General features: G+C 40.7%; 1 protein-coding gene across 20 annotated transcripts in view; it reads right to left on the reverse strand.

Moving 5' to 3' along the window:
- The window catches only part of ZBTB20 (zinc finger and BTB domain containing 20), a 475,279-nt gene that overhangs the window by 103,074 nt on the left and 350,208 nt on the right, over nucleotides 1–21,997 (reverse strand). For all 20 annotated transcript variants that reach the window (XR_003945573.2, XR_007778053.1, XM_050977301.1 and 17 more), the window contains one exon: nucleotides 14,501–14,556. Coding sequence is in view for 14 of the 20 variants with exons in the window: in XM_050977301.1 (XP_050833258.1) it covers nucleotides 14,501–14,556 (56 nt within the window). In the remaining 6 variants the exon portion in view is untranslated. The remainder of the gene's footprint in view (nucleotides 1–14,500; nucleotides 14,557–21,997) is intronic.

Consider the following 21,997-nt stretch of genomic DNA (forward strand, 5'->3'; position numbering starts at 1 on the left):
GGGTCATCCTTGCTTAAGATGAGCAAGGGATTGCATTGCTTCTCCTTGCAGCCTCTTTCTGTCACAACTCAACCTGCCTGCCTTCCTGGCTCACATGTGCAAGGTGGGCTGCAAAATAGTAATTTTAAATGGAGGGGCTGTACTTTCTGCTTTACCTCTTACACCAAAACAGCCAAACCAATTTTGCTGTTTCAATTAGGTAAGAGAAATGAGACTTTTACTTGTCTTTTCTGTCTCCTTTTTTTTTTTCAGAGACAGTCTGAGAACTTTCAGCCAAAACTGGAAGCACCTTAAGATGCAGTCCTGCAAAGGCAGCTGAGCTGAAGAACAAAAACCTGATAGATGGAGTGGGAGCAAAGAGGATGCTGTGAAGTTTCTGCTGCTTCCTAAATGCATCCCATATGCACCCATGCTATTTAAATGATGCCAGTTCTAGTATGGACTACAATGGGAAATTCTTTCTAACACTCCTTATTAGATTGTTTCTCCTACTTCAATCATAGTTGAAATGCAATTGAATAAATCTTCTGTTAATTGTTGGGGTTTTTTTTGTACGTTCTGTTCATAATAGTTAGCAGGAAAGTAGAGAATTTGTCAGCCTGCAATGCTGTTATGTCCAACTGACCTAGGCATTACTTTTTCTCTAGGAAAGGATATCTTCAACAGACTACCCAACTCGCTGGCTTCTGCCTTTTGATAGTTCTTCTCCTCTTTTCTCTATGCAATCACCTCAACATATCATCCTCTAGCCAACAAATATTTAAAATTCATACAATCTAAAAGATGACTCAGAAAGCAAGAACTGATGAGTACTGACAAAAAGATCCATGAATCTGGCACTTCCTGGTGCTTAGGATATTCACATACAAAAGGAGAGATACACATAACAGCACAGTTCAGCTTTTGAATTTTTTTCAGTATAAGACTCACAAAACACTTAAACACAATAGTGGAGATGTTTTGGATCACATAATTATTAGTGAAGCTGAGGAAGCGATACTGCTAGCAAAATGAGAGGAGTGCAATTTCCTTTTAATGACCAGTAAAAGGCTGGCTTAGGCTGTGATTCTGGTTTTGGCAGTAATAGAGGGACAGCTTCTTGTGAAAACCACTGCAACACTAGACTGCTCAAAGTGGAAATGATAAAGGGAAAACAAAACTGTGGCCCTTCACAAGCAAAATGGTCAATATATAGGGCACACTGACAGAACTTTTCAACAGCTGAGAAAAGACTGATGACAACTGCTTTTGCTGAGCGAATCTGTGGAGTTAGGTGCTCCTACCTGGTTAAATTCAAGTTTTTCTTCATGTAAATTCATAGTTTAGGTACAGAGATTAAATCTAACCAAATCTAGGGCTACTGCAAATGTGCCTGCAAAGATGGCAATGTCTCATGATTACCATTTCTCAAGAAGATCAGATCAACTGTGGTAAGAAAATGAAATTATGTCCCACTGAAAATATCAATACCAAAGTCTTACTCTGAGGTTGCTACTGGAAATCTGCATAATGGACAAGGCAGCACTGAATCTTTGCTCCCAGAACTGGTGACTTTGCTAAGTTTAAAAAGTGAAAGCCATAAAAGCCTGTTTCACTGGGAAAGTAAGACAATGACAAGGAGTGGGCTTGTTGAGTTAGAAAAGTATCTCTACAAAACCTGTGCTAATATCCAAACTTCAGGAGGAATGGTATTCTGGTGAGCTGGGTCATGGTTCACACCATGAAGATGAAATTGAGGTGCAACAACAGGATATCAAGTGATCTAGTGATCTCCCCACCATGGCGAGGGAGTTTTACAGCTGGGGTTAAAGGGAAAAAATCATGTTCTTGCTCCCATTAGCAAACCACAAGCTTATATTGCTTTTACTACAGATTTCCCTTCACCATACCAAACTTTTCTTATTGCTGACTGCTCAGGGTGACCATCCAAAACCACTCCAATTTGTGTTATTTTTCACACACACCACCCTGAAAAAAAATTCAGTATGAAAGTAGAGCAGTTTCCTCCAATAAGTTCAACATCCAAACTAAGCAGCAGTAAAATCATATTTATTCAGTGACTGAGGTTTCAAACAGTAAAGTTATTGTTAGAGAGTTATAGACTGAACCATGCACTGAAAAAAGACCCCAGAAGAGGTTTCTGGTGACAGCTCTCTCACCTTGACAGTCCTCGAGAACGGGGAGAAGGAGTGTATGCACACTTGAAATGAGGGTGACACTTGAATGCAGTCAAGTTTCACCATCACAGCAGCCAGAATTTGGCAGGCTTTGCCTTTGGGAATGAAGTGTGGAGACAGAAAGAAGGGAGCTGGGTACCTGAGCCCAGCCCATGTGTGTGAGAGACGCTGTTCACCTACAAGCTGGGTGTGCCTGAAGCGGGAGTCAGAGGGGGAGAGAAGCCAGGAGCTCCCTGATGCCAAGTGCGCTCCCACACTGCCAAGCTGAGCAATCCAAAGGCACGGGTGCTAAATGTGGTCTTCTCTTTCTGTGCAGACTCTGGCAAACCCTCCACCTTTCTCTAGGCCTTTGTTTTCCTGTTTGAATATGAGATATTCCAATGAAATATAAATATTAATATTTGATTAGTGCTCAGCTACGAAGCTTAATTCCTTAAAGTCTAGTACAGATCTCTGAAATCCTTGAAAAACTATATAAATATGAATCCTTTCATTTTTATAGCATTACATTAACGACTGTACAGTGGAAGTTGATGAATTAAATAATCTCTGTCTATATTTGCTCATACCTTTGTGAAACTGTTACCTTTTTAGCTGCTATTTCTCATGCCTTGTCTCAATCCAGAAATGTCATTTTTGGTAAAGTTTTGCAAAAACCCATTCAGCTGCTTTTGAGTCATCCAAGTATGTAAAAAACAGTTTCCAGCTGTTAAGTTTTCCATAAGCCTTTTTTTCTCAAACATGCTTGTATAATTATAACACAGCTTTGTTTTAAAACATCAAACTTGACACGTACATAGTCCTGAAAGAGAAGTAGCAGCACTGACATGTTTGAAACCATTTGGTCTTGGAACAACAAGGTTTTTACCATATTAAAATATCTTTATTTTCTTAAAAAATTCTTCCAGACACTGAGCTACATATTTCTAACTGTAGACAGCCAATTGTGTAAGTGACCAGTAAAAAAGAAACAAAAGAAAAAGGATTAAAAAAAATTGCTATTCTTGCAATCTGTGACTGAGCTGTAGCAGGAAGACCAGAGGACAGTTTTAATTACTGCATATTTGCATTTTGGTATAGAATGACATCAAATCATACTGGAGGCAATTCCTCCCTTGTACTCTGCCTAGACAGAAATACACTGACCTGATACCAAGCAGTCAAGAATCAGCAATTTCACAGAACCACAGATTGAGTGGGTTGCAAGGAACCACAGTGGGTCATCTGCTCCAACTTCCCTGCTCAAGCAGGGTTATCCCAGAGCACATGGCACAGGAGTGTGTTTAGATGGGTTTGGAATATCTCCAGTGAGGGAGACACCACAGCATCTCTGGGCAAGCTGTTCCAGTGCTTGGTCACCTGCACAGTAAAGGAGTTGTTTCTCATGTTCAGGTGGAGCTTCCTGTGCATCAGTTTCTGCCCGTTGTCTCTTGTCCCATTGCTCAGCACCACTGAGCAGAGCCCTCCCTCCCCCTGGCACCTTCCCTTCAGATACTGACAGACATTGGTGAGTGTCTGGTTTGAAAGGAAATGAAGTTTTTTGTGATGGTGTGGGCAAGCCAATCGGTGTTCAGATTTAATATTGGCACCTGGTTTGTCCACTGAGGGCAGGATACGCCTCTGAGAACACAGGGGTTAAAAGCTGTGATCTGCCAGGGGAACTTCCTCTTGGAGTCCCGCTTGAGAGTGAGCAGACCCCCCCCTGCCCAGATCTGGCTGGGCAGGGAGTGAGGGGAGCCATGTGGCCGGAGAGAGAGAGGTAGGCCAGGCCTGGGCCCAAGGGTGGAGGAGAACATTGCAAGGGCTTCGGGCAGCCATCATCCATTCCCCCCCCCCCCCCACCAGAGAGGGAGAGAGAGACAGAGCCGGCACCTGTGGTGCCTGTGATAGTGGCCCAGCGTGAAGGAGAAGGGGGGGTGCCCAGCAGGGCAGCCAGGCGTGGGAGTTGATGAAGTAAACCGGCAGAGCCTGGGACTTTTAACCCCTCCAAGGAAGATGAGAACCTTGCTAATGCTGATTCCTCCTGAAGTTGATGAGATTGAGAAGCTCTTGAGATTGAGGAGATGTTGAAAAATTCTAGGTGGGAGGAGATGATGGAGTGGCTTTGGGCTGGACTTTTCTTGTGTAGCCACAGCAGAACCACTGGTGTTTCTGTGACACAGAGACTGCATTCTAGGGGGAGGCGATGGCTCAGAGCCAAGAGAGTGCAGTGATGTGGAGGAGTGAACAGAGACGACAGGTGAGGAGGGTGGTGGTGGTGCCCTCCGCTTCGAAGAAGAGAAGAAGAAGAAGATGATCTCTGTTCAAGAGACCCCTTGGCCCCAGGGGGTGAAATTTGGGGGGGACAGGTGTCCCAAAAGGAGAAGGACTGTGCTCCCTTTGGAACTGGTCAAAGTATCTTTAAAATGAAAAACCCTAGAAGCAGCTCTGATCCATGTGCAGTGGTGAGAGCACTGGACATGGAAGGCGTGCGGCGCAAGAGGGACTCCTCTCTTCTCGAGAGACTGAGAATCGATTATCTGAAGGGTGGCAATGAAATTGGAAATTTGGTGGGGGGAGGAGGAAGAATTTTGGAAGGTTTTCATCTTGTGTTCTATTGTGTTTTGTGTGTCTTCCTTTGTAGTTGTAGGTTAATAAATGTTTTTTTCCTTTTAACCTTAAGTTGGAGCCTGCTTTGCTCTGTCTCTGATCATATCTCACAGTAGGTGCCAGGGAAGTAGGTGTTCTCGTGGGGGCACTGGCATTGTGCCAGGCTTAAACCATGACAGTGAGATCCCTCTCAGCCATCTCTTCTGGAGGCTGAACAGACCCAGCTCCCTCAGCCTTTCCTCAGAGGGATGCTCCAGTCCCTTAATCATCTTTGTCATTCTCTGCTGCCCTGGCTCCAGGAGCTCCATATCCCTCCTGTCCTGAGGAGCCCAGAACTGGACACAGCACTGCAGATGTGCCTCACCAGGGCTGAGCAGAGGGGCGGGATCACCTCCCTTGACCTGCTGGCAATGCTCTTCCTACTGCACCCCAGGATCCCACTGGCCTTCTTGGCCACAAGGACACACTGCTGTTCTTATATACCTTTATAAGATTCCCCCTCAGTTGTCTCTTCCCAAGTCTGAATAGGCCCAGCTCCCTGAACTTTTCCACATAAGAGGGATCCTCCAGTCGACTAATCACGTTTCTATCCCACTTTATTTAATCTGGAATATTTCAGGTTCTGATGTCTTAGGGAAGTAAGTGTTGGTTTTGAGAATATTAATGATGGCTGAAACAGAAGCTGTAGTCTGAGGGATTATTGGATTTCATGGGTTTCACTCTCAGAACTGTTTTTTTATATGACAATATAAAGGCATATGCAGCTTTTGTGCCTTGCATGAACTACTGGCCTCAGCATGAACTCTTCTGTCAGACTGGAGGAATTCTTTCTAAGGATGAAAAAATAAAACCACTGCATGTGTAGGTTTTTATATGGGTATCTACAGTGATGATTTGTATAGACAACAAGAGACTCCATAGCTGTTTCTTATTCAAAGTACATAGCAGTATCTCCTGCTCCTGCCTTTCCTGGGACACATCCTCCTACCATGCAGGTGTGAGTCCACAGAAACCACCAATGTCAGTGCCATGACAGTGAATCTGAGAGGACAGCCTGACTCACCCTCATCTGGAAGCAAAAGTGACAACTCTGGCAAAAGTGTGTGTGCGTGCATACACTCTTCCTTACCTTACGCTATTTGTGCTGCTATCAGTACACCTATAAATCAGCTGCATGTCCACTGCTTAGAGAGGTTTTCTGGATGGGTTTCAAACCACATCAAACATATAAGCAGTGCTCAACAAACAAATGCCACTGGAATACAATTACAAGGAAAAAACCTCATGCAGTTCCTCCCTGTTTTCCCTGTCTTCCCTCTGTACTGTCTGCCTTGGAAAGCCAAGGGATCAGTAAGACACCTTATTGTAAACAAGGGGCAGAGGCAAGGCTGCCCTGGGAGCCTTCACTCTAAATTTTCTGAGTTTAGGGAGATTAACATTGCAGTCGTCACATCCATTAGTGTACTTTTAAGTGCATACAGAACACGGCCCAGGCAAGTGCATTGTTCCTAAAGGAAAAAAGATACTATTGGGTAAATAGTCAGTGCACATTTTGGTAGCTCTAAGTTACATCATTCAGTTCTAATCAATGCTACTAGATTTTGAAACACACCAGTATAACAATGAAGTGGCAAAAGCCATAGAAAAAGTCCAAACAAACTCCCAAGTTATGCTGTATACTCTACTAGTCTGAGTTTCAGTGTTAAGACAAAAGAAGAGTAAGAGTTTGCCATTTGCTAGTCGTTAATAATCAAGAGATCTGCCAGACACACTCTTTGAGGGCTCTGTCTGTCTGGACCAGGTAGATGCTGCAATACACAAAGAGCTTCACACACAGAGAAAGAAAGAGTGTTCATGGACAATGATGCAGTGTTCTTAATTAAGATTTTCATTACTGATACATACATTAAGGTTTTTCTAATGCAAGTGTCCAAGCACTCTAATGTGCAGGTAGATGTCTCTGATCCTATCTCTGGAAACCTTTTTGCACATCATTGCAAACATTCACCAGCCAAGGCTCAAAATCAGCCCACATGCCCTTTGCTGTAATGACAATGAAAAATAGAATTGATGTTTTGCTTGTCTGCCAGATGAGAACGTAGCTTTTTGCAGTCATGAGAATGAATAGGCTTTTGCAAGGCTATACTACAGTGTATTGAAACTGATTCTGATCTCACTTACACCTGTTTGATGTTGATGTAACATCAGGAGCTTCAACATCACGAGTGCAGCAAATGTTGAAGGAAAAAATAATGGAAAAGACATGTAGGTAAATGGAAAATGGGATGAAACAAAACATGAGTTTGCCGAAGTTAGTAGACTAACCTGATAACTTTCTTTGATAAGGTAACTGATTATCCAGACAAAGGAAATGCATTAAATTTAATTTGTCAGTAGAACATTTGATACAGTATCACAAGGGAAATTATGAGTTTAGATCAAGATTTGCAAAAGGACTGTAAGGTGAGCCACTTCTTACCTGAAGGGGAGATTGAGCAGTGGTGAAGAAAGAATTATTGGGCAAGGTGAAGGCTATACTTCCACAATTGTTTAGGTAAATAAAATAGCTTTTTCTATCTAATAAGATTTGGGTGGAGCAGGTAACATTTCATTACATGGCCCCTCAAAAGGAGGGAGCACAGATTAGGAAAAAGTGGGGGCATGCTTAAAAGCTACAAAAGAATCAATCAATACCAATAAATTGCTCATTAACAATATTTAGTTCTCATTCACCTGTAATGTTCAAGTGTTATTTCTCTGTCTCAGTTCTTTGGCATGTTCAGAGACACTGCAACTCTCTCAGCAGTTTACTGGTACAGTTTTATTAAATATATAGTTCAGCTTCATGCTTTTAAAATATTCTTATTCCCAGAACAGGATACCCATTCATCTAAAAAATCTTGCTGAATGCCTTTGAATTCTGGACCCTGCCTCCCAAGAAAATGCTGCTGGAGTAAGATGTGGAGGAGAAACACTTGGTGGTCAGAAGCACTTACAAAAGCTTTGCTTCTCCCTGAACACACCACACACTTTTCTAAATCCAGTTAGGCTATGACACTTTGGAAGTATCTGCAATAGGAAAAGCTGGACTGCCCACTAGCAGAGTGGCAATGTTGCACTGGCACAAGGCAGGATGGAAGATGAAGACATTGCCACAGAAGTCACAGTATCAATATGAGATTAAATTGCAGGCTCCACAATAAAAGATCTGCCAAACTATTTTCAACAAGTTAAGAAAAAACAGGATTTTTGACACTCTTCCCTGAGGCATTTCTCAGTCTGCAGGTATTTGAGTGACTAAAATTGCCACCTTTCCATTAAAGTTCACTGGAAGAGAAGCTGCATTTTTGTTTTAGCTTTTCTGTGGCAGAATTTAAGTATTTAATGTCATGACTGGACCACGTTAAGCATACACAGACATTCACATAAGAAATTTGCCCTAAACCCCAAAATGTAAAAGATTTTTTAAATGCAAAAATTGAAAAACTGTTGGAAAACCTTCATTCTTCAGAGCTGGTTATAGGATGATCACACATAGTAGTTCTCCTTCACAACCTTCAGTGCATATTGCAGAGCATCCAGAATGCTGCAAATTATTTTTTGTCTTTTATGCAGAAGTGGATTTACTGCAAAAATTGAAAAGCAATTAATCTCTTTACAGACATCCAGGATAAGTGAACATGGACAAATATGAAATTTAAATACACACCCAGATCTAAATGTTGCAACTGATCCTTACTTTGGTGATTGGGTGAAGCACGAATACTTCTAAATTGCATGCTATTTGAAGTTGGGATTTCAATTTTGTCCTTGAAAATTCAAGCTGTTTAGAGTATGCTTAAGAAGCTAAAACATTAGAAAACATAATTCAGAAAACTGATACAGCTATTCTATTAAACTTAAAACACAGTACGATGGAATGGGAGAGAGCAAGATCTATTCAGATCCAAAAGCATTTGCTTTCGGTGGTGCACAAAAATCGAATACTTTGGGCATGCAAACACATGAAATGAAAGTATTAGCTGGGGGGCTGAATTTGTGAACCATATGCAGCATGATATTATCCAAAATGATGGAAAGCTTCAAGCTGAACAAGAACTTCAGAGGAAAGAATAATTGTTTTTCAATACACTGTGATCTTTAATGTCTAAGAGTTCCCATTCCCACCAAGAGGCAAAACAGCCTTCACAAAGCACAGTCCGAAGATTACTCACATGTGTTTTGACATGTTCACCTGTGTAATGGCACACAAATGAGCTACATGGCAGATGATTTGCTTTTTTAAAGTGGGAGTGGTAGAGAGGAAAAGGAGATGGAGGAAATCCTCTTACAAACTCATTTTCCATTGTGGCGTCTCACACATAGGACATTCAGCATGAACATGGGCACATGGGCAGGCATTTGGACCTCCCTGAGTATTCATATCTCACTGCCAGCTTCAGTAGACAGATCTACAATGTCTTGACCAGGAGGTGACTTTTGAGAAACATCCTGTTTCTGGATGTTGTGTTTTGTAACAGCCACTCCTCCTGCACAACTTGTTCTTGGTACCATTCTTACCCCGTCTCTGGTGTATACATTAAATGGAGGCAGATACACAATACGATGATAAAGCAGGGTGCAGAGACGATTTCTGCACTTGGAGAAGGACTCACAATAAAGCTCAAAAAAGAAAAAGACATTTGGTGATACAGCTGTAGAAGAGCAATGGGCTTGCCAAAGTTGGAAGATAATTTACCATAACTATGAAGGGAATATTCTGAAAAACTCTGCTGCACTCTGTACTTGTTTCCATTTTACACAGTGATTTGGCCTAACAAACTGGTCTGTCAATATTTTGAAGGTTGATGTTCAAACTGCTGTAGGAAATGCTTCTACTGCTTCAGAAAGGTGGTCTTTTCCATCCAAATATATTAAATTATGCCAGTGTGGGGTAAAAGTGCATTGAACAACTCCATTTCCTCTGTCTCCTTATTTTCTTTTTAGTTAAACCAAAAACATTATGCTCCTACAACTGTCTAGTTAAAGTCCATTTTTTTTCCTGTTGTACTGTGTAATATTTCAAAAATAGCTAATATAGTAATATAGTGCATTATATTACACTAAGTAAATGAAAAATAACTCAGAACAAAGAGATTGCTAGTATGCATAATGGCAGAAAGGTGTGACATTTTCAGCTGTCATGCTGCCCAATCTTAAATTCAATCTCATCCAGCACCAGTGGATATATTGTAGGTATGGCAGTTAGAAGGCAGGTTGCACACATGCCTCTGCTGTAATCCACACATCAACTTCACAGCTATGTCCAGTCTTTATTACTTGCTAAAAAATTTGAATGTAAATACTTAAACTAATGCTTGAATAAAAAACTGGGACCAAATTTTGCCCCTTTTTGTAAATCTGGCTATGTCTTGAGTTTTCTGGATATTTGGTCTATTTTTATGGCAGATGTTTTAAAACAAACCTGTGAACTTTGACAGATTTGTTTTAAATAATGAGGGCTTTTTTCCCATGCACATCTATTGTTTAAGTTTATTTGATGGCTACATCTTCAGATAGAGAATAAAGCTTAAAATTGTGGCACTGCTCAAGGACATTCATCCCAAGGTGTACTCTTGGTTGTACGGTTTCATTTCTATAAATACACTGGAGTAGAATTTCAGCTCTGCTGCCATTTTGAGGCTGTTTCACCATTTCTCTCATTTGTCTCTGCCCATGTTGTTTTCTTTTTTGGAACATTCCCTTCCCTTCAGGAGACAAGTAATAGCTGGGGAAAAAATATTCCTTTCCTGTTTCAGACTGTTGTTTAGGTGACCATTCCCTTCCTAAACCTCCTTACTTTCAGAAGCAGATCAACTGATTCTTCTGGATAATTTACATGCCTATTTATTACATTAATTATGATAATTCTTGAAAAATGCTAACTCTTGAAAGCTGTTGTAAACATAAGGCTTATTACATGTAGACTTTTTTGGCATTTTGCAAATGTTCATTTCTGATTCATGAATAAGCTTGACCTGGAGGTTATTATCCTCTTGTCAAGTAAGGGAGAGCTTCTTAAGAAATCTGAGAAGAGAAAAGATGCCTCCTCCCTGTTCCTGATGTAGCAATCACTGTTGTTGTTCCTCATCTGCAAAGCAATATTAAGCACAGAACCAGAGAGCAGGATTCAGAGGGGGCTGATTATTTGCTGTTTGATGATTATGGTTCAGAGTGGTAACAGATGACAGTTTGGTGGTGAACAAGTACCAAAGCAGGGACATATACATAGATATCAAAGACTATTTGAGCATCATCACATCTGATAAAGTCAATAAGGATTCTCAGAAACTGGCTACTGGCAGGCTGGAATACTGCGGGGTGTCTTTTGACATACAAATCACTGACCATATGATGGATGGTTCTCATAACTATGATGAGATCAGTAAGATGCTTCTCAGCTTCCCTTAGGTCATCATTACTTGACCAAATACGTCTTCATGAAGCTGGGGAATAAATTGCACTTTTTCCCTTTTTTTTTTTTTTTTTTTTTTTTTTTAATTTTTTAAACCAGGATGTCAAGTAACAAGAATTAGAATCAATGCTCACTCTGATAGGAATGATGCTGGAGCTCAGTACCACCTAATTACATCAGAAATCTATTTAAACAAGATGGACAAGTACCCGTGGAATTATGTTAACATGTCCTGCAACTTCCTTGTATCTGGATGACTTTGGTACACTTCTGATTTTGCATTTACCAATGCTAAAAGCAGATAACTTTTCAATATTGTATGGGTTCCATCTGAACAGGTAGTGCTCTGCAAGTTAAAGAGGTGTCCTGCTATCACTATTTATCCTCTGTAGCTATCTCTCCTCCTGTAAAGCACCTTAGTAATGCCCATACTGGCACAGGCTCGGTGGAAGACTTCTTCCATGAAAAGAGTGATTTTGACAAAGAATCCTGTCTATCGAAGTCCTGAGGACATTCAAGGGGAGTAGAGGTTAACTGTATTCCTCTTAAGTGGGAATACAGTTTGGGGGGGAGATCTATGAAATCCTCCCCCTCCAAAACCCGGATGCTACATAATTAGGCAGATGTGTATACAACATCTGGGAGAAGGATGAAGACTGACTCAGCAGCAAGTTGTGGGAAGGGATATGAAAAGAGAACCCAGTGCTGGACACTGAGACAGAGGGCAGGAAAAAATCACTTATCTAGATCAGAAGCATGCTTGTCAGGTACCATTAACAGCTTCTAATGTAAAAATATCCCATCTACACTTTTTCTGCTACCAAAAAGAACCCAGACTATCAATGGCCTGAAGGACCTGCCTTCCAGAGAGAAAGGGGAGGCCAGTACAGGAAAAGACTTGCCTGAGCTATAGTAGCTCTCCTATGGAGCTTGCTAATTTAGGAATGGAAGAGCACTAAGAAGCCCTTTTTGGCTGTGGAATAGGCCAGACATAAAGAAGCAAGAGAGCCCATGATTCTAATCCTACATGTCAAGAAACAAGGGCAGCCAGATGGGAAACAACAAATGCATGGTCACACAGCAAAGCACTGTCAAAGAGGGATTTCAGCTCCAGGTTTCCACGTGCCTACCTATGATGAAACCAGCTTGCTGCTTCCAGCCACCTGCCTTGCCCTGCAGAGGTAGAACCATCTTAAACTGGTGCTGTTGTGCAAACGTTGAAGGCACATGGTGTCTGCAACAGACATAAATGGTTTTGCCACTGCTGTCATAAGTGTTAACACAAGCTGTGTTAACGCTTCCTGTTCCTGAGTATCATTAGTGTTTTTTATTGATATTATGAAGTACTGCAACAAAAGTAATAGGATTTGTCAGGGGCCGTTATAAACTGCCCCTGCTGGATAAATACATAATACATGATGGCAAAGGTCCGATGGGCCTTTAATCAATTGCCTTTCTGAGTCAAATAAATGTCACATTAGACATAAGCCATGTTGCATTCTGTGGGCGCCTCTGCTCCCCTCATCTCGCAGGCCTGACACCGCCACAGGCAGCTATGGACACGCATAGGCTCCTACTTATTTGTAGCAAATATATCAGAGCAAAACTGGAGCAGCATGTTGTAAATTACAGATTTGGGACACCTCATAATGAAAGGCGAAGGAGAAGGGAAAGAAATATGGGGACACCATAGGCATGATAGGTCAACTCAAATTCGTCTCCTTGGGAGCTGGCATTGTCATACCACCTTTTGCAGACACTGCAGCAAATCTCCTCTTTTTGCCCACAGGGTGGGGGAGAAGGCAGCATGCCATTTCCTTCTGCACTGCAAAAGTAGTGGGTCAACTTTAAATGTTAAAACCACATATTTTAGGTCTAGTATTGGGAAAAGAAAGCTCTTTCGTGGTTTCAGGAAGCATCTTGAAAAAAATATGAATGTCCATTTGCACATTCACATCCCTTTAAAGAAATCCCAACAATCAAAACACAACTTGAACGTAAATTTACAGATTTGCAGGTTTAACCCCTCCCCCAAACATGAAGAGCTATTTCTCTTTCTGTGCTGGTTTATTTTTTTTTTTTTAATTCTAGGCAGCATTTTAACAGTCATCTACTTTTCTCTCTAAACAGGTAGGAGACATGAATTTAAATTGCAAAGTAGAGATCTGAAGTAACACAAAGTCCAGGTATATTTGGACTTGGAGTTCTAAACCTAAATTTAAAAGCCTTCATTATTTTTGGCATTCACTAAATAGCTTCAGCTTGGACATCCCAAAACAGTGGCTTAAAATGCTGGTGGACATTTGGAAAACTTTGGTCTGTCTTTACTTAACTATAGTAAATATTATGAAGTGGTAGTTCTATATTTCCCCTTATATTTCAACAAGAAGAGTAATTGTTTCAAAAGCACCAGATTTCACTGCCAATATGCATGAAGGAATCCCAGAAAAATGTGAGTTTTTGTTCCAAATGCGCAAAACCGTGTGTCAGAACCTGACAAAATTAAAACTCAAATGATAACAAAGAAACACTCCCAAAGGCTTCATCCCTTATTCCCCCCAAAAAGGAAAAAAACCAAAACTTAAACCATGAAAAAATTAATTCTTCCTGTTCTGGGTCTTGAAAACACAATTAACTGGATAAACATAGTATTTTCAGCAAATCACCAACCTACAGAGCAGCAGCCAAACTCAAGTGAATGTGAGTAGGTGAGAAAAGAACCATGCATCACACCTTCCAAAGAAATTGCTGAGAGATCTTTAATTCCGATACTGTTGGATGTCAATAAGAATAAAGCACATTTAATCTACTCAGACAAGAAGAGCAGCTCAGAGAGCAGCCAGGACTGGGTAAGGGAGGATCCCTCACCACAGAGTCAAACTTCAGCATGGACAGGTTGCAATGCTGGTTGACTGTTTTCTGTACTTGTTTTGCACTTGCACAGCATGGAATACTTTATATTACATTCTGAACTAGAACACATCAGCATAATGTCCATCAGAACATGCATATCCCCACATATAAACAGAAATCTTCCATATTGTCATTCAGAAATGCACATATAAATTCCAAATAAATCAATCACACAATGTCACTGAACTAAGATCTGAGTCCCATAAGGTGACACTGCATTAAAATTTTGGGCTGCATTAAAATAAAAATTCAGTATTGAGCCCCGTGACTATGGGAAGCAACAGAGGCCCCGGGCTGACTTTGATGGAACTTGAAGAAAAGACAGAACTTATATCAATGAAAAGTATAAAATGTTATAAATACTTACACAAGAGACAAGGCAAGCTTCCTCCAGAGAAAGGCCACAAACTGATTGTGAGTGATCTGAAAAGAGAGAAAGAGAAAAGGAAATCAAATTGTTAATAAACACACTAAATGATACCAATGTAACAATAGAAAACAGGAATCAAGGAGATTTACAGATGGTGGCAATTCCCACAGGAAAGGAAAACAAAAGTTTTAAATTCACAAAATAGAGCTTGGAAGTTTTTAAACTACCTGACCCCAGAGCCATGTTGCTGAGAAAACTGGTAATGGCTGAGGAGCTTTCAGTCCTGGGATAATTCCTGGCCAGCAGAGACTAAATATCCTCTGGTTGCTGTTCAACAGTCTCCGTGAAATAGGCTTGTGGCTCCTATGGACAAATGCTCTTATCACAAAAACACTGCCAGATTTGAACGGCATCCTTCTTAGCAGTCATGCCAGATGATACAGGACTCTGAAACAGAACTCGCCTTCTTGATCCTGACCTTCACAGAAGAGGGGTTAGGCTTATTATTAGGGCTGAGAATGCTTACATTACAGCTGAGAGCTGCACAGAAAAATTGTGTTGTCTTAGTTCCTTCTGTCAACACAGTATCTTGGACTTGATTGATTTGTTACCCTGAGACCCCTATGAAAAAAACGAGTGCATGAAAGTGGAATGGCTAAAGGTTTTCAAACTTCTGGTAGACTACAGGTCTACTATGGAGTATCTGAGCTTTACTGCCAACATATTTATTTCCATATTTATTTCCAAAACATAATAACCTGGGATGAAGCAATAAACAAAATTAATCAAAGCCTGATGCTCTGCATTGTAACAAGAAGACACACTCCTGTTGGACACAGAAAACAAAGGCAGATGCTCCCCAAATGTTCAAAGCTACAAATCAGTCCTGTCTCCCCTTCCCTTTGCCAAGCTGAAAAAAATTGGGTAGTCAGGCCAGACAGTGCTCTCCAGAAGATTGTTATCAAGGGACCAGGAGCACAGAGGAAAACGACCATGTGATCCATGTGGTGAACTCCAGCACTTAAGACATGGCCCTCAACTTCTGCTTCCTGTCTAGTTACAGGGGGAGATTAGCTCTGTCATTCCTCAAAGCAATTAAAAAACTCAGAGAAATATAAACCTGAGTTAAGAGAGTGAAGGGAAAGAGAGAAGCTGTCACAGGAGAGAGAGAGAGGGAAAGCAGGCAGAAAATCTGTTCAGAGTTGTAGCTACTATTTGTGGGAATTATGGTCCTGGTAGAGGAGAGGGTGAGAGAAAGCACATCTACAAATCCAGTGCTTGGTTTGCAAGGGAGGTAGAGAAAATGTAAAATGTAAAATGCTCTTTGCTTTGCAAAGAGCAGAGACAAATCTAAAAACTGCAGGGCAGGAAACAAGATGCCTATAGCATCTTTTGCACAGGCCACCCAGAGAGGCCCTTTTGACAGCAAATTTCTCTTTAAAGGAGCGGACTTCTTCCACATGTAAGGAAGATTTGCATGTAAGGATGGATTCTGCACAGAATGAAAAGCTGAAATGACATAAAATGAAAGAAAGGGCAAGATCAAGCTGGTGAAGAGAAGGTCACTATTTTGCTTTCAAGAATCCATTATTCTACTGAACTGTAACAGGGAAGTTCTCCTGGTGGTGAAAAATCTCCTTTCTTAAGCACGTACCCCTTATTTTCCTCTTGCATTTCTCCTGAAGGCTTAACCATGGAAGCCTAAGGACTCATCTGTAATAGATGATAGTGAAGCACTGTCAGGGGCTGGTAGTTGGGTAGCATTTCTTTCAGAGTTTTGGGCAGATGGGACAGTGAGCTACCAGAGAAGAACCTGAGACAAGAGGTCTGAGCCAAAGACTATGCCTTGTTGTCCCACAGTTGAAAAAAAAAGGAAAAAAATGTGGGAGGCATCCAATATGGAGAAAAAAAAACATAGAATGGAAAATTTTAGGCTGAGGTTAGAGCTTGGCTCTGTTATAAGCAACATAAAACAAGGTCTCTTAAGGGAAAGCATCATGCAGTTTTGACAACATGAATGCCAAAGAATTCTACAAATTATGGCCTGAGATTATGGAGGTGCTGAGTAATGACTTACACAAACATTACCAACAAATTTGCTCAAATAAATGAACAAGATTGTCATGCCTAATTAAAACTGTGGGGTAGTTACAGACAGGCACAATATACTAGAAGCTGCACACTAGAATCTGGCAAAATCACCAGAACTGAAACACTGTACTTTTAAAATTCTTGCAACCAGTCTGGACACTTGATTATCAGTTTTGTTCAAAAGAAAATATATGAAAACAAAACTTTCCCTGTAAAGTACTGGAAAAACAAGATGTGTCTATGATTCATTCCAGGTTAGATAACTGCAGAACACGTATGTGGGAGAGAAATGGGCCAAATCCTGTTCTCACTGCCTTGTGCAATTATGCTGACTTAATTGAAACCATGAGCAGAACCTGAACCATTAAAATGCTGGGGTGAAACTTCTTATCATATGGCACTGTTGGTCACTAGAGACATTTAACCTAATTACATTAGATTAACACAGTAGATTTCTTCAAGACATATCATTATATAACAACACAAGAAAATGAAGTTGAAGAAAGCTTACCATTTTCCCCATGTCTCTACGTTATAAACAGAATAGTTACCTGTCTCTATTTATGTCTCTTGTTTTCAACCCATTATGGCTCTGTTTGGTGTAATGGACAAATGGAATCCACTGATCTTTTTTTTTTAGATTGAATTCCTAGTGTTAATCAATCATTATTACTTGGACGATGTTTTGGCCATTTAACAGGACAGACAAGGGCTAATCTTAAAGCTGTCCTTGCTTCACTGTGGTCAGATTTTTCTCCTTTTCTCTTCTTTGCTATATGAATAAATTCCATTTAAATCACAAAGACTAAAAGATAAGCAAGGTCTACACATTAAGGCTATTTAGGAATCTAGTACTCTCCGAGCTTAATGAGAGTAAGATTTGTAAACACTGAAGAATTTCTATTTATGGGAAGTTAAGATGGTAAAAACCAGTGGCATGAGTTACATTGTATAAGCAGATTATAGATTCATGATGCTAACTACAATTTTCAAAAGTGACTGAGGCATTCATGTTGAAGTCCACTGAAAGTCAGTAAAATTTTGGCTGTAAACGGTGATAAAATATATTACCTTTGTTTGCTTAAGCATTGCTTCCTTTTAACAACACTAAAATCTTAGGTGCCAAATTTCTGCAACTGGCATTCAGTTGCTTCTTACACTTTATTCATTTAGTGGCTTGAGTTAACCTGCTTCAAGTGCCTTCCTAGCAGTAAATTGGGACAGTGCTTCTGCTCCATTTCTGCAAAGTGATTTAGGATCTCTCTGATGCAATGCAGCACACCAAGGTGAGCAATGTTAGTCCTTTAGCCCCAGACTGGGAAGAAGCAGGCTTGAAGAACTGACAACAAATTTAGATAATCCTAAAATGACTGTTTTCCTCAAAGCATTTTCACCCTTCTCTGATACAGAGCCAGTGAGGGGTACAGCTTTATCATGTGTAATATACTCAAGTAAACTGGATCTAAGATCCAGAGTTTTTCCTCTCCTCCCCTTCTGGTGCACTACACCTGCTCAGTATGAAAACTAAAATTTAATCACAGTGGAAGATAAGGAAATAATTTACTAGAGAATTCCTCAGTTCAGAGGGGGCCAAACGGAGCCAGTGCCATGCTGGGGGGAAAGAGCAGACTGGGCTGAAATTCAGTGGAGCCCTTTAAATTATCTGAGGGGGCAAAGAGACTGCACTACATCTCTGACACAGCAGAGACAGATTACAGCAAAATTAAATTGAGGATTTTAGTGGATATAATTGTTGTTTTTATATATTAATGAATAACAATAATACATGATTCTAAACTGAATACCAGGTTTGACATTTAATCTGAGCGCTTATTCCGTCCATAAATGTTCATAAACGTCACGCGACCCCCTAGCCTTTGATTGAATTACAACCTAGTACGCAATTTAGGAAACATGGATTAATCTACACAGATTTATATTTCTGCAGGTTACACAGTGATTTGTTGATTTATACCCTTTTCCCTTAAGTGTCCTTTCCATCGAGAATACAGGAACATACATTCAAATATTTAATAGGAGAGCAGCTCAAAATCCAGTGACTAGCAACAGATGGAAACTTGGTTCACTGAAATCTATACTAATTATCATCTGCTTTTTGAAGTCACCTCTGCTAATGGCCAGCAAAATCTTAGTCCCTGTGATACCTTCTATTACCTACACATTACTTGTTACAACAGCCAGCAATCACCTAACATGTTTCTTGGCAATGCTGTGCAATTAAATCGCCTTTCAATCAGCTTGCAGAGGAATCCAGAGATAGAAACTGCTTTAATATTAGGAGTTAATTACAAGAATGCAGAGGAAGGCAGTCAAATGTTATGTTAGCATACCAGAAATATGACAACACCTTAGCCACAAATGTCACACGTGAGGTAAGGGGCCACATCAGGAGAAGCAACGTGGCAATGTAGAGAGGAAAATGACCTTCAAGTTCCCCCTTGTTTTTTTCTCCCTGTGCTCACAGTACTTGAAGCGACCACCTTCTGTAGCAGTCAAAATATCTGGAATTTCAGTGACCTGTATTACCAGGCTTCACTGCACATTGGTGTCTGTCTGGGGACTGACAATGACACCAGCAGTGTGTCACAGCACAGACATGGTCCAAAAGGCACACCCGAGAAAAAGCAGTTCAGCAGGTCTTGACCTGTGCACGAGCCCAATCCTGCTCCCTTTGAAATCAAGTGAGTCTTTGCAGGGGGCTAAGAGGGCACATTCTTTTTGTTGCTCTGCACCTTCATCTCTGTATGCCCACCAGAAGAGGAAGCTCCACAGCCCAGCCCTTGTCCTCATGGACTCCTTCATTCACACAAGACTGCTGAGGAGAAGGGCTGGCCACACTGCTTAAGAAGACAGGAAATGAACATCACTCAGTGGAGCTAGTGCTTGGAAAGGTTTGAACTGAGGAGATAGATGGTTTTACATCTGACAGCTTATTGCAGGGAGGGAGAAAGTTCATACAGGAGAGGACACTGCAAACACAGCTCAAGAGCCAGTTATATGGCCATGTATAAACCCTTAGTCTGCAATACTGGGGAATCAAAATAAAACAATCTTTAGGAAAGGACAAGAAGTTTTCCTATGCACATTAGAACTAACATGTCTGTATGCACTGCCACGCATATATGTATTTTCGTTATGCATCATGAAAGGACTTGAAAAAAAAATCTACTCAACTACTGCTGCATATGCTTTGTTTAATTAAATAAACAGCCAAACTGTGATTCTGTGAAGAATGCAGTGATGACTTGACAACAATTTTGAATCAAAATTTATTGATAGTATTTCCATCACTCATTTGCCAAAGACAGAGTTTGTTTAGAAGCTATAGTCCACCAAAGATAATAGAAAAAGTTTCTTCTCCTGTTTCCTCTCTCAAATTTGAAGATAGAATGTTGTAAAGAAATTATGACACAGCTCAAGCTTACATTTTTTTTTCACTAGTGTATTTAATGTCAGAAGTGTATTTAAAATCATTGTTAAATTTGGGCTGTTAAGGGTATTTAAAGGAGACTTTAAAATTTTCTTTTATAATTAAGAATGCCTATAATTTTAGCCTTGTCTTTTCCACATTAACAAATATGTACTGGGAAGAACAGACTTTAAATGAGCACTACAAATGCACACACACAAAAATGCTTTTATAAACCAGAAAACTCCACAGACCCACAACTAGAAAACACAAAAGAAAAATCTTCATGGAATAGATTTTTCAGCACACTCTGCCTGCCAGGAAGGCTGGATAATGTGTTTTGATAAGACAAAAGAAATTAATCCAACCCAAATTTGGACTTTCATGTATATGTAAGCTAATTCAAAAAGACATCAAGCTGACTCATTCCACAGGTAACTCAGCCCAAAATAAGCCCTAACAGCTGTTCTCAGTGAAAACAATGAGACAGATGAAATAAGAACAGTAATCTCTTGCATCTGCAAACTGAACTCTAATTAACATCCCTTGCAGGTCTCTTGCTCCCTAAGAAGAACTTCAGTCAAGAAAAGTCTCTATACAAAGCACCTCGGAAGAAAACATCTTTAAAAGAAGAGCAGGAGAGCTCTCTGTAAGCACAGCACATTACAGCAGCAGCAGCAATTGCTTTAAGGGGCTCAGGGTGAGGGCAAAGCTAGCAAAAAAGTGAGGAAGAAGGAAGGTTAAATATATTCTTGTTTTATAATGTAAATGTAGCATTTTGAGCCTGCATCTTGACTTAAAAGATGGCCTGGAAAAGTACTTCTTTTATCTTTCTGTTACTCTAATTACTGACTACATCTTTGAGGGATTTGTTGCAATGAATGAAACCAGGGCATTTTGTTGGCAGGAGCTTGGCCAGTGCAGCCTCCAGCTCAGCCTGCTGGCAGAAGGAGGCTGCCCAGCACAACCTCCCAGAGCCCCAGCACTGCCCTGCTCCTGCTGCCCACCACCACCCTGGACAAGGAGGTCACTGCTAATTCTGGGAACAGAATACCTGGGAAGGGATGGCTACTGCCAAAATTACTCCTAATGCCCCTTTCTGACTGCCCAAGGGGGCTGTGCTGTTGGCCAGCTTCACAGCTCTGGCGGCAGCTGCTGCCTGCCCCTGTCTGTAATCCTTCCCAGGCTCCTGATCCCCTTCTCCATCACTGCGTAGCTGTGTGTGCTCCCATCAAGAGACCGGGAGGGACTAAAGATGGAAAAATAATGGCAGCATGGAGACTGGGTTGTTCCCACCCAGCATACAGCCTGCTCCCTGCTCACTCTTGCAAAAGAGAGAAAAGATAAGTCAGCTATTGACCAGATGAGTTCTCTTTGTGGTCCAGAGGCAATCTGGGCATTTTTATTTTATAAAATATTTTGTGTTAGCACTTAGAATTCAACTTTGAAACCTTAAACAGAAAAAAACAGAAAACAAACCTACCGAACTATACAAGGATATATACCTGTAGGTTCTGGCTGCCTTTCAGGATCAGACCTTCAAAATTATGTCTTGGCTCTGATCATACCTGTAGGTGAATTTTCTGTTCTGAGGGAGTGTGGTTGAAGTGGCAGCTCACAAGTTGAATCTGCTCTGTTACACCACAGCCACATAAGTTCATGCTCTCCTTACTGCAAGGCGGATAAGCAATGAAGCATCTTCGCTCCCCTGCTTGGAGGTTTGCAGTCCTAGTGCATGGTCCCTGGTCCCTACACTCTCTCAAACACCGGTCCTGAATTCTGCAGTTCCAAAACTGGACTGCACAGCATGAGAAAATACAATCAAATAATACTAAATTATTTAGGCAGATGACACTTGAGTGACCAAAATGTTAAACTGAGAAAGGAAGGTACTAGGAACTAAATGCACCTTTAATAATAATAGCAATTAGTGAAGTTGCTATTAATAAGGAGATAATTGCTATAAAATCTAG

The sequence above is a fragment of the Serinus canaria genome, chromosome 1 (genome assembly GCF_022539315.1).
Source record: "Serinus canaria isolate serCan28SL12 chromosome 1, serCan2020, whole genome shotgun sequence".
Classification (NCBI taxonomy): Eukaryota; Metazoa; Chordata; class Aves; order Passeriformes; family Fringillidae; genus Serinus; species Serinus canaria.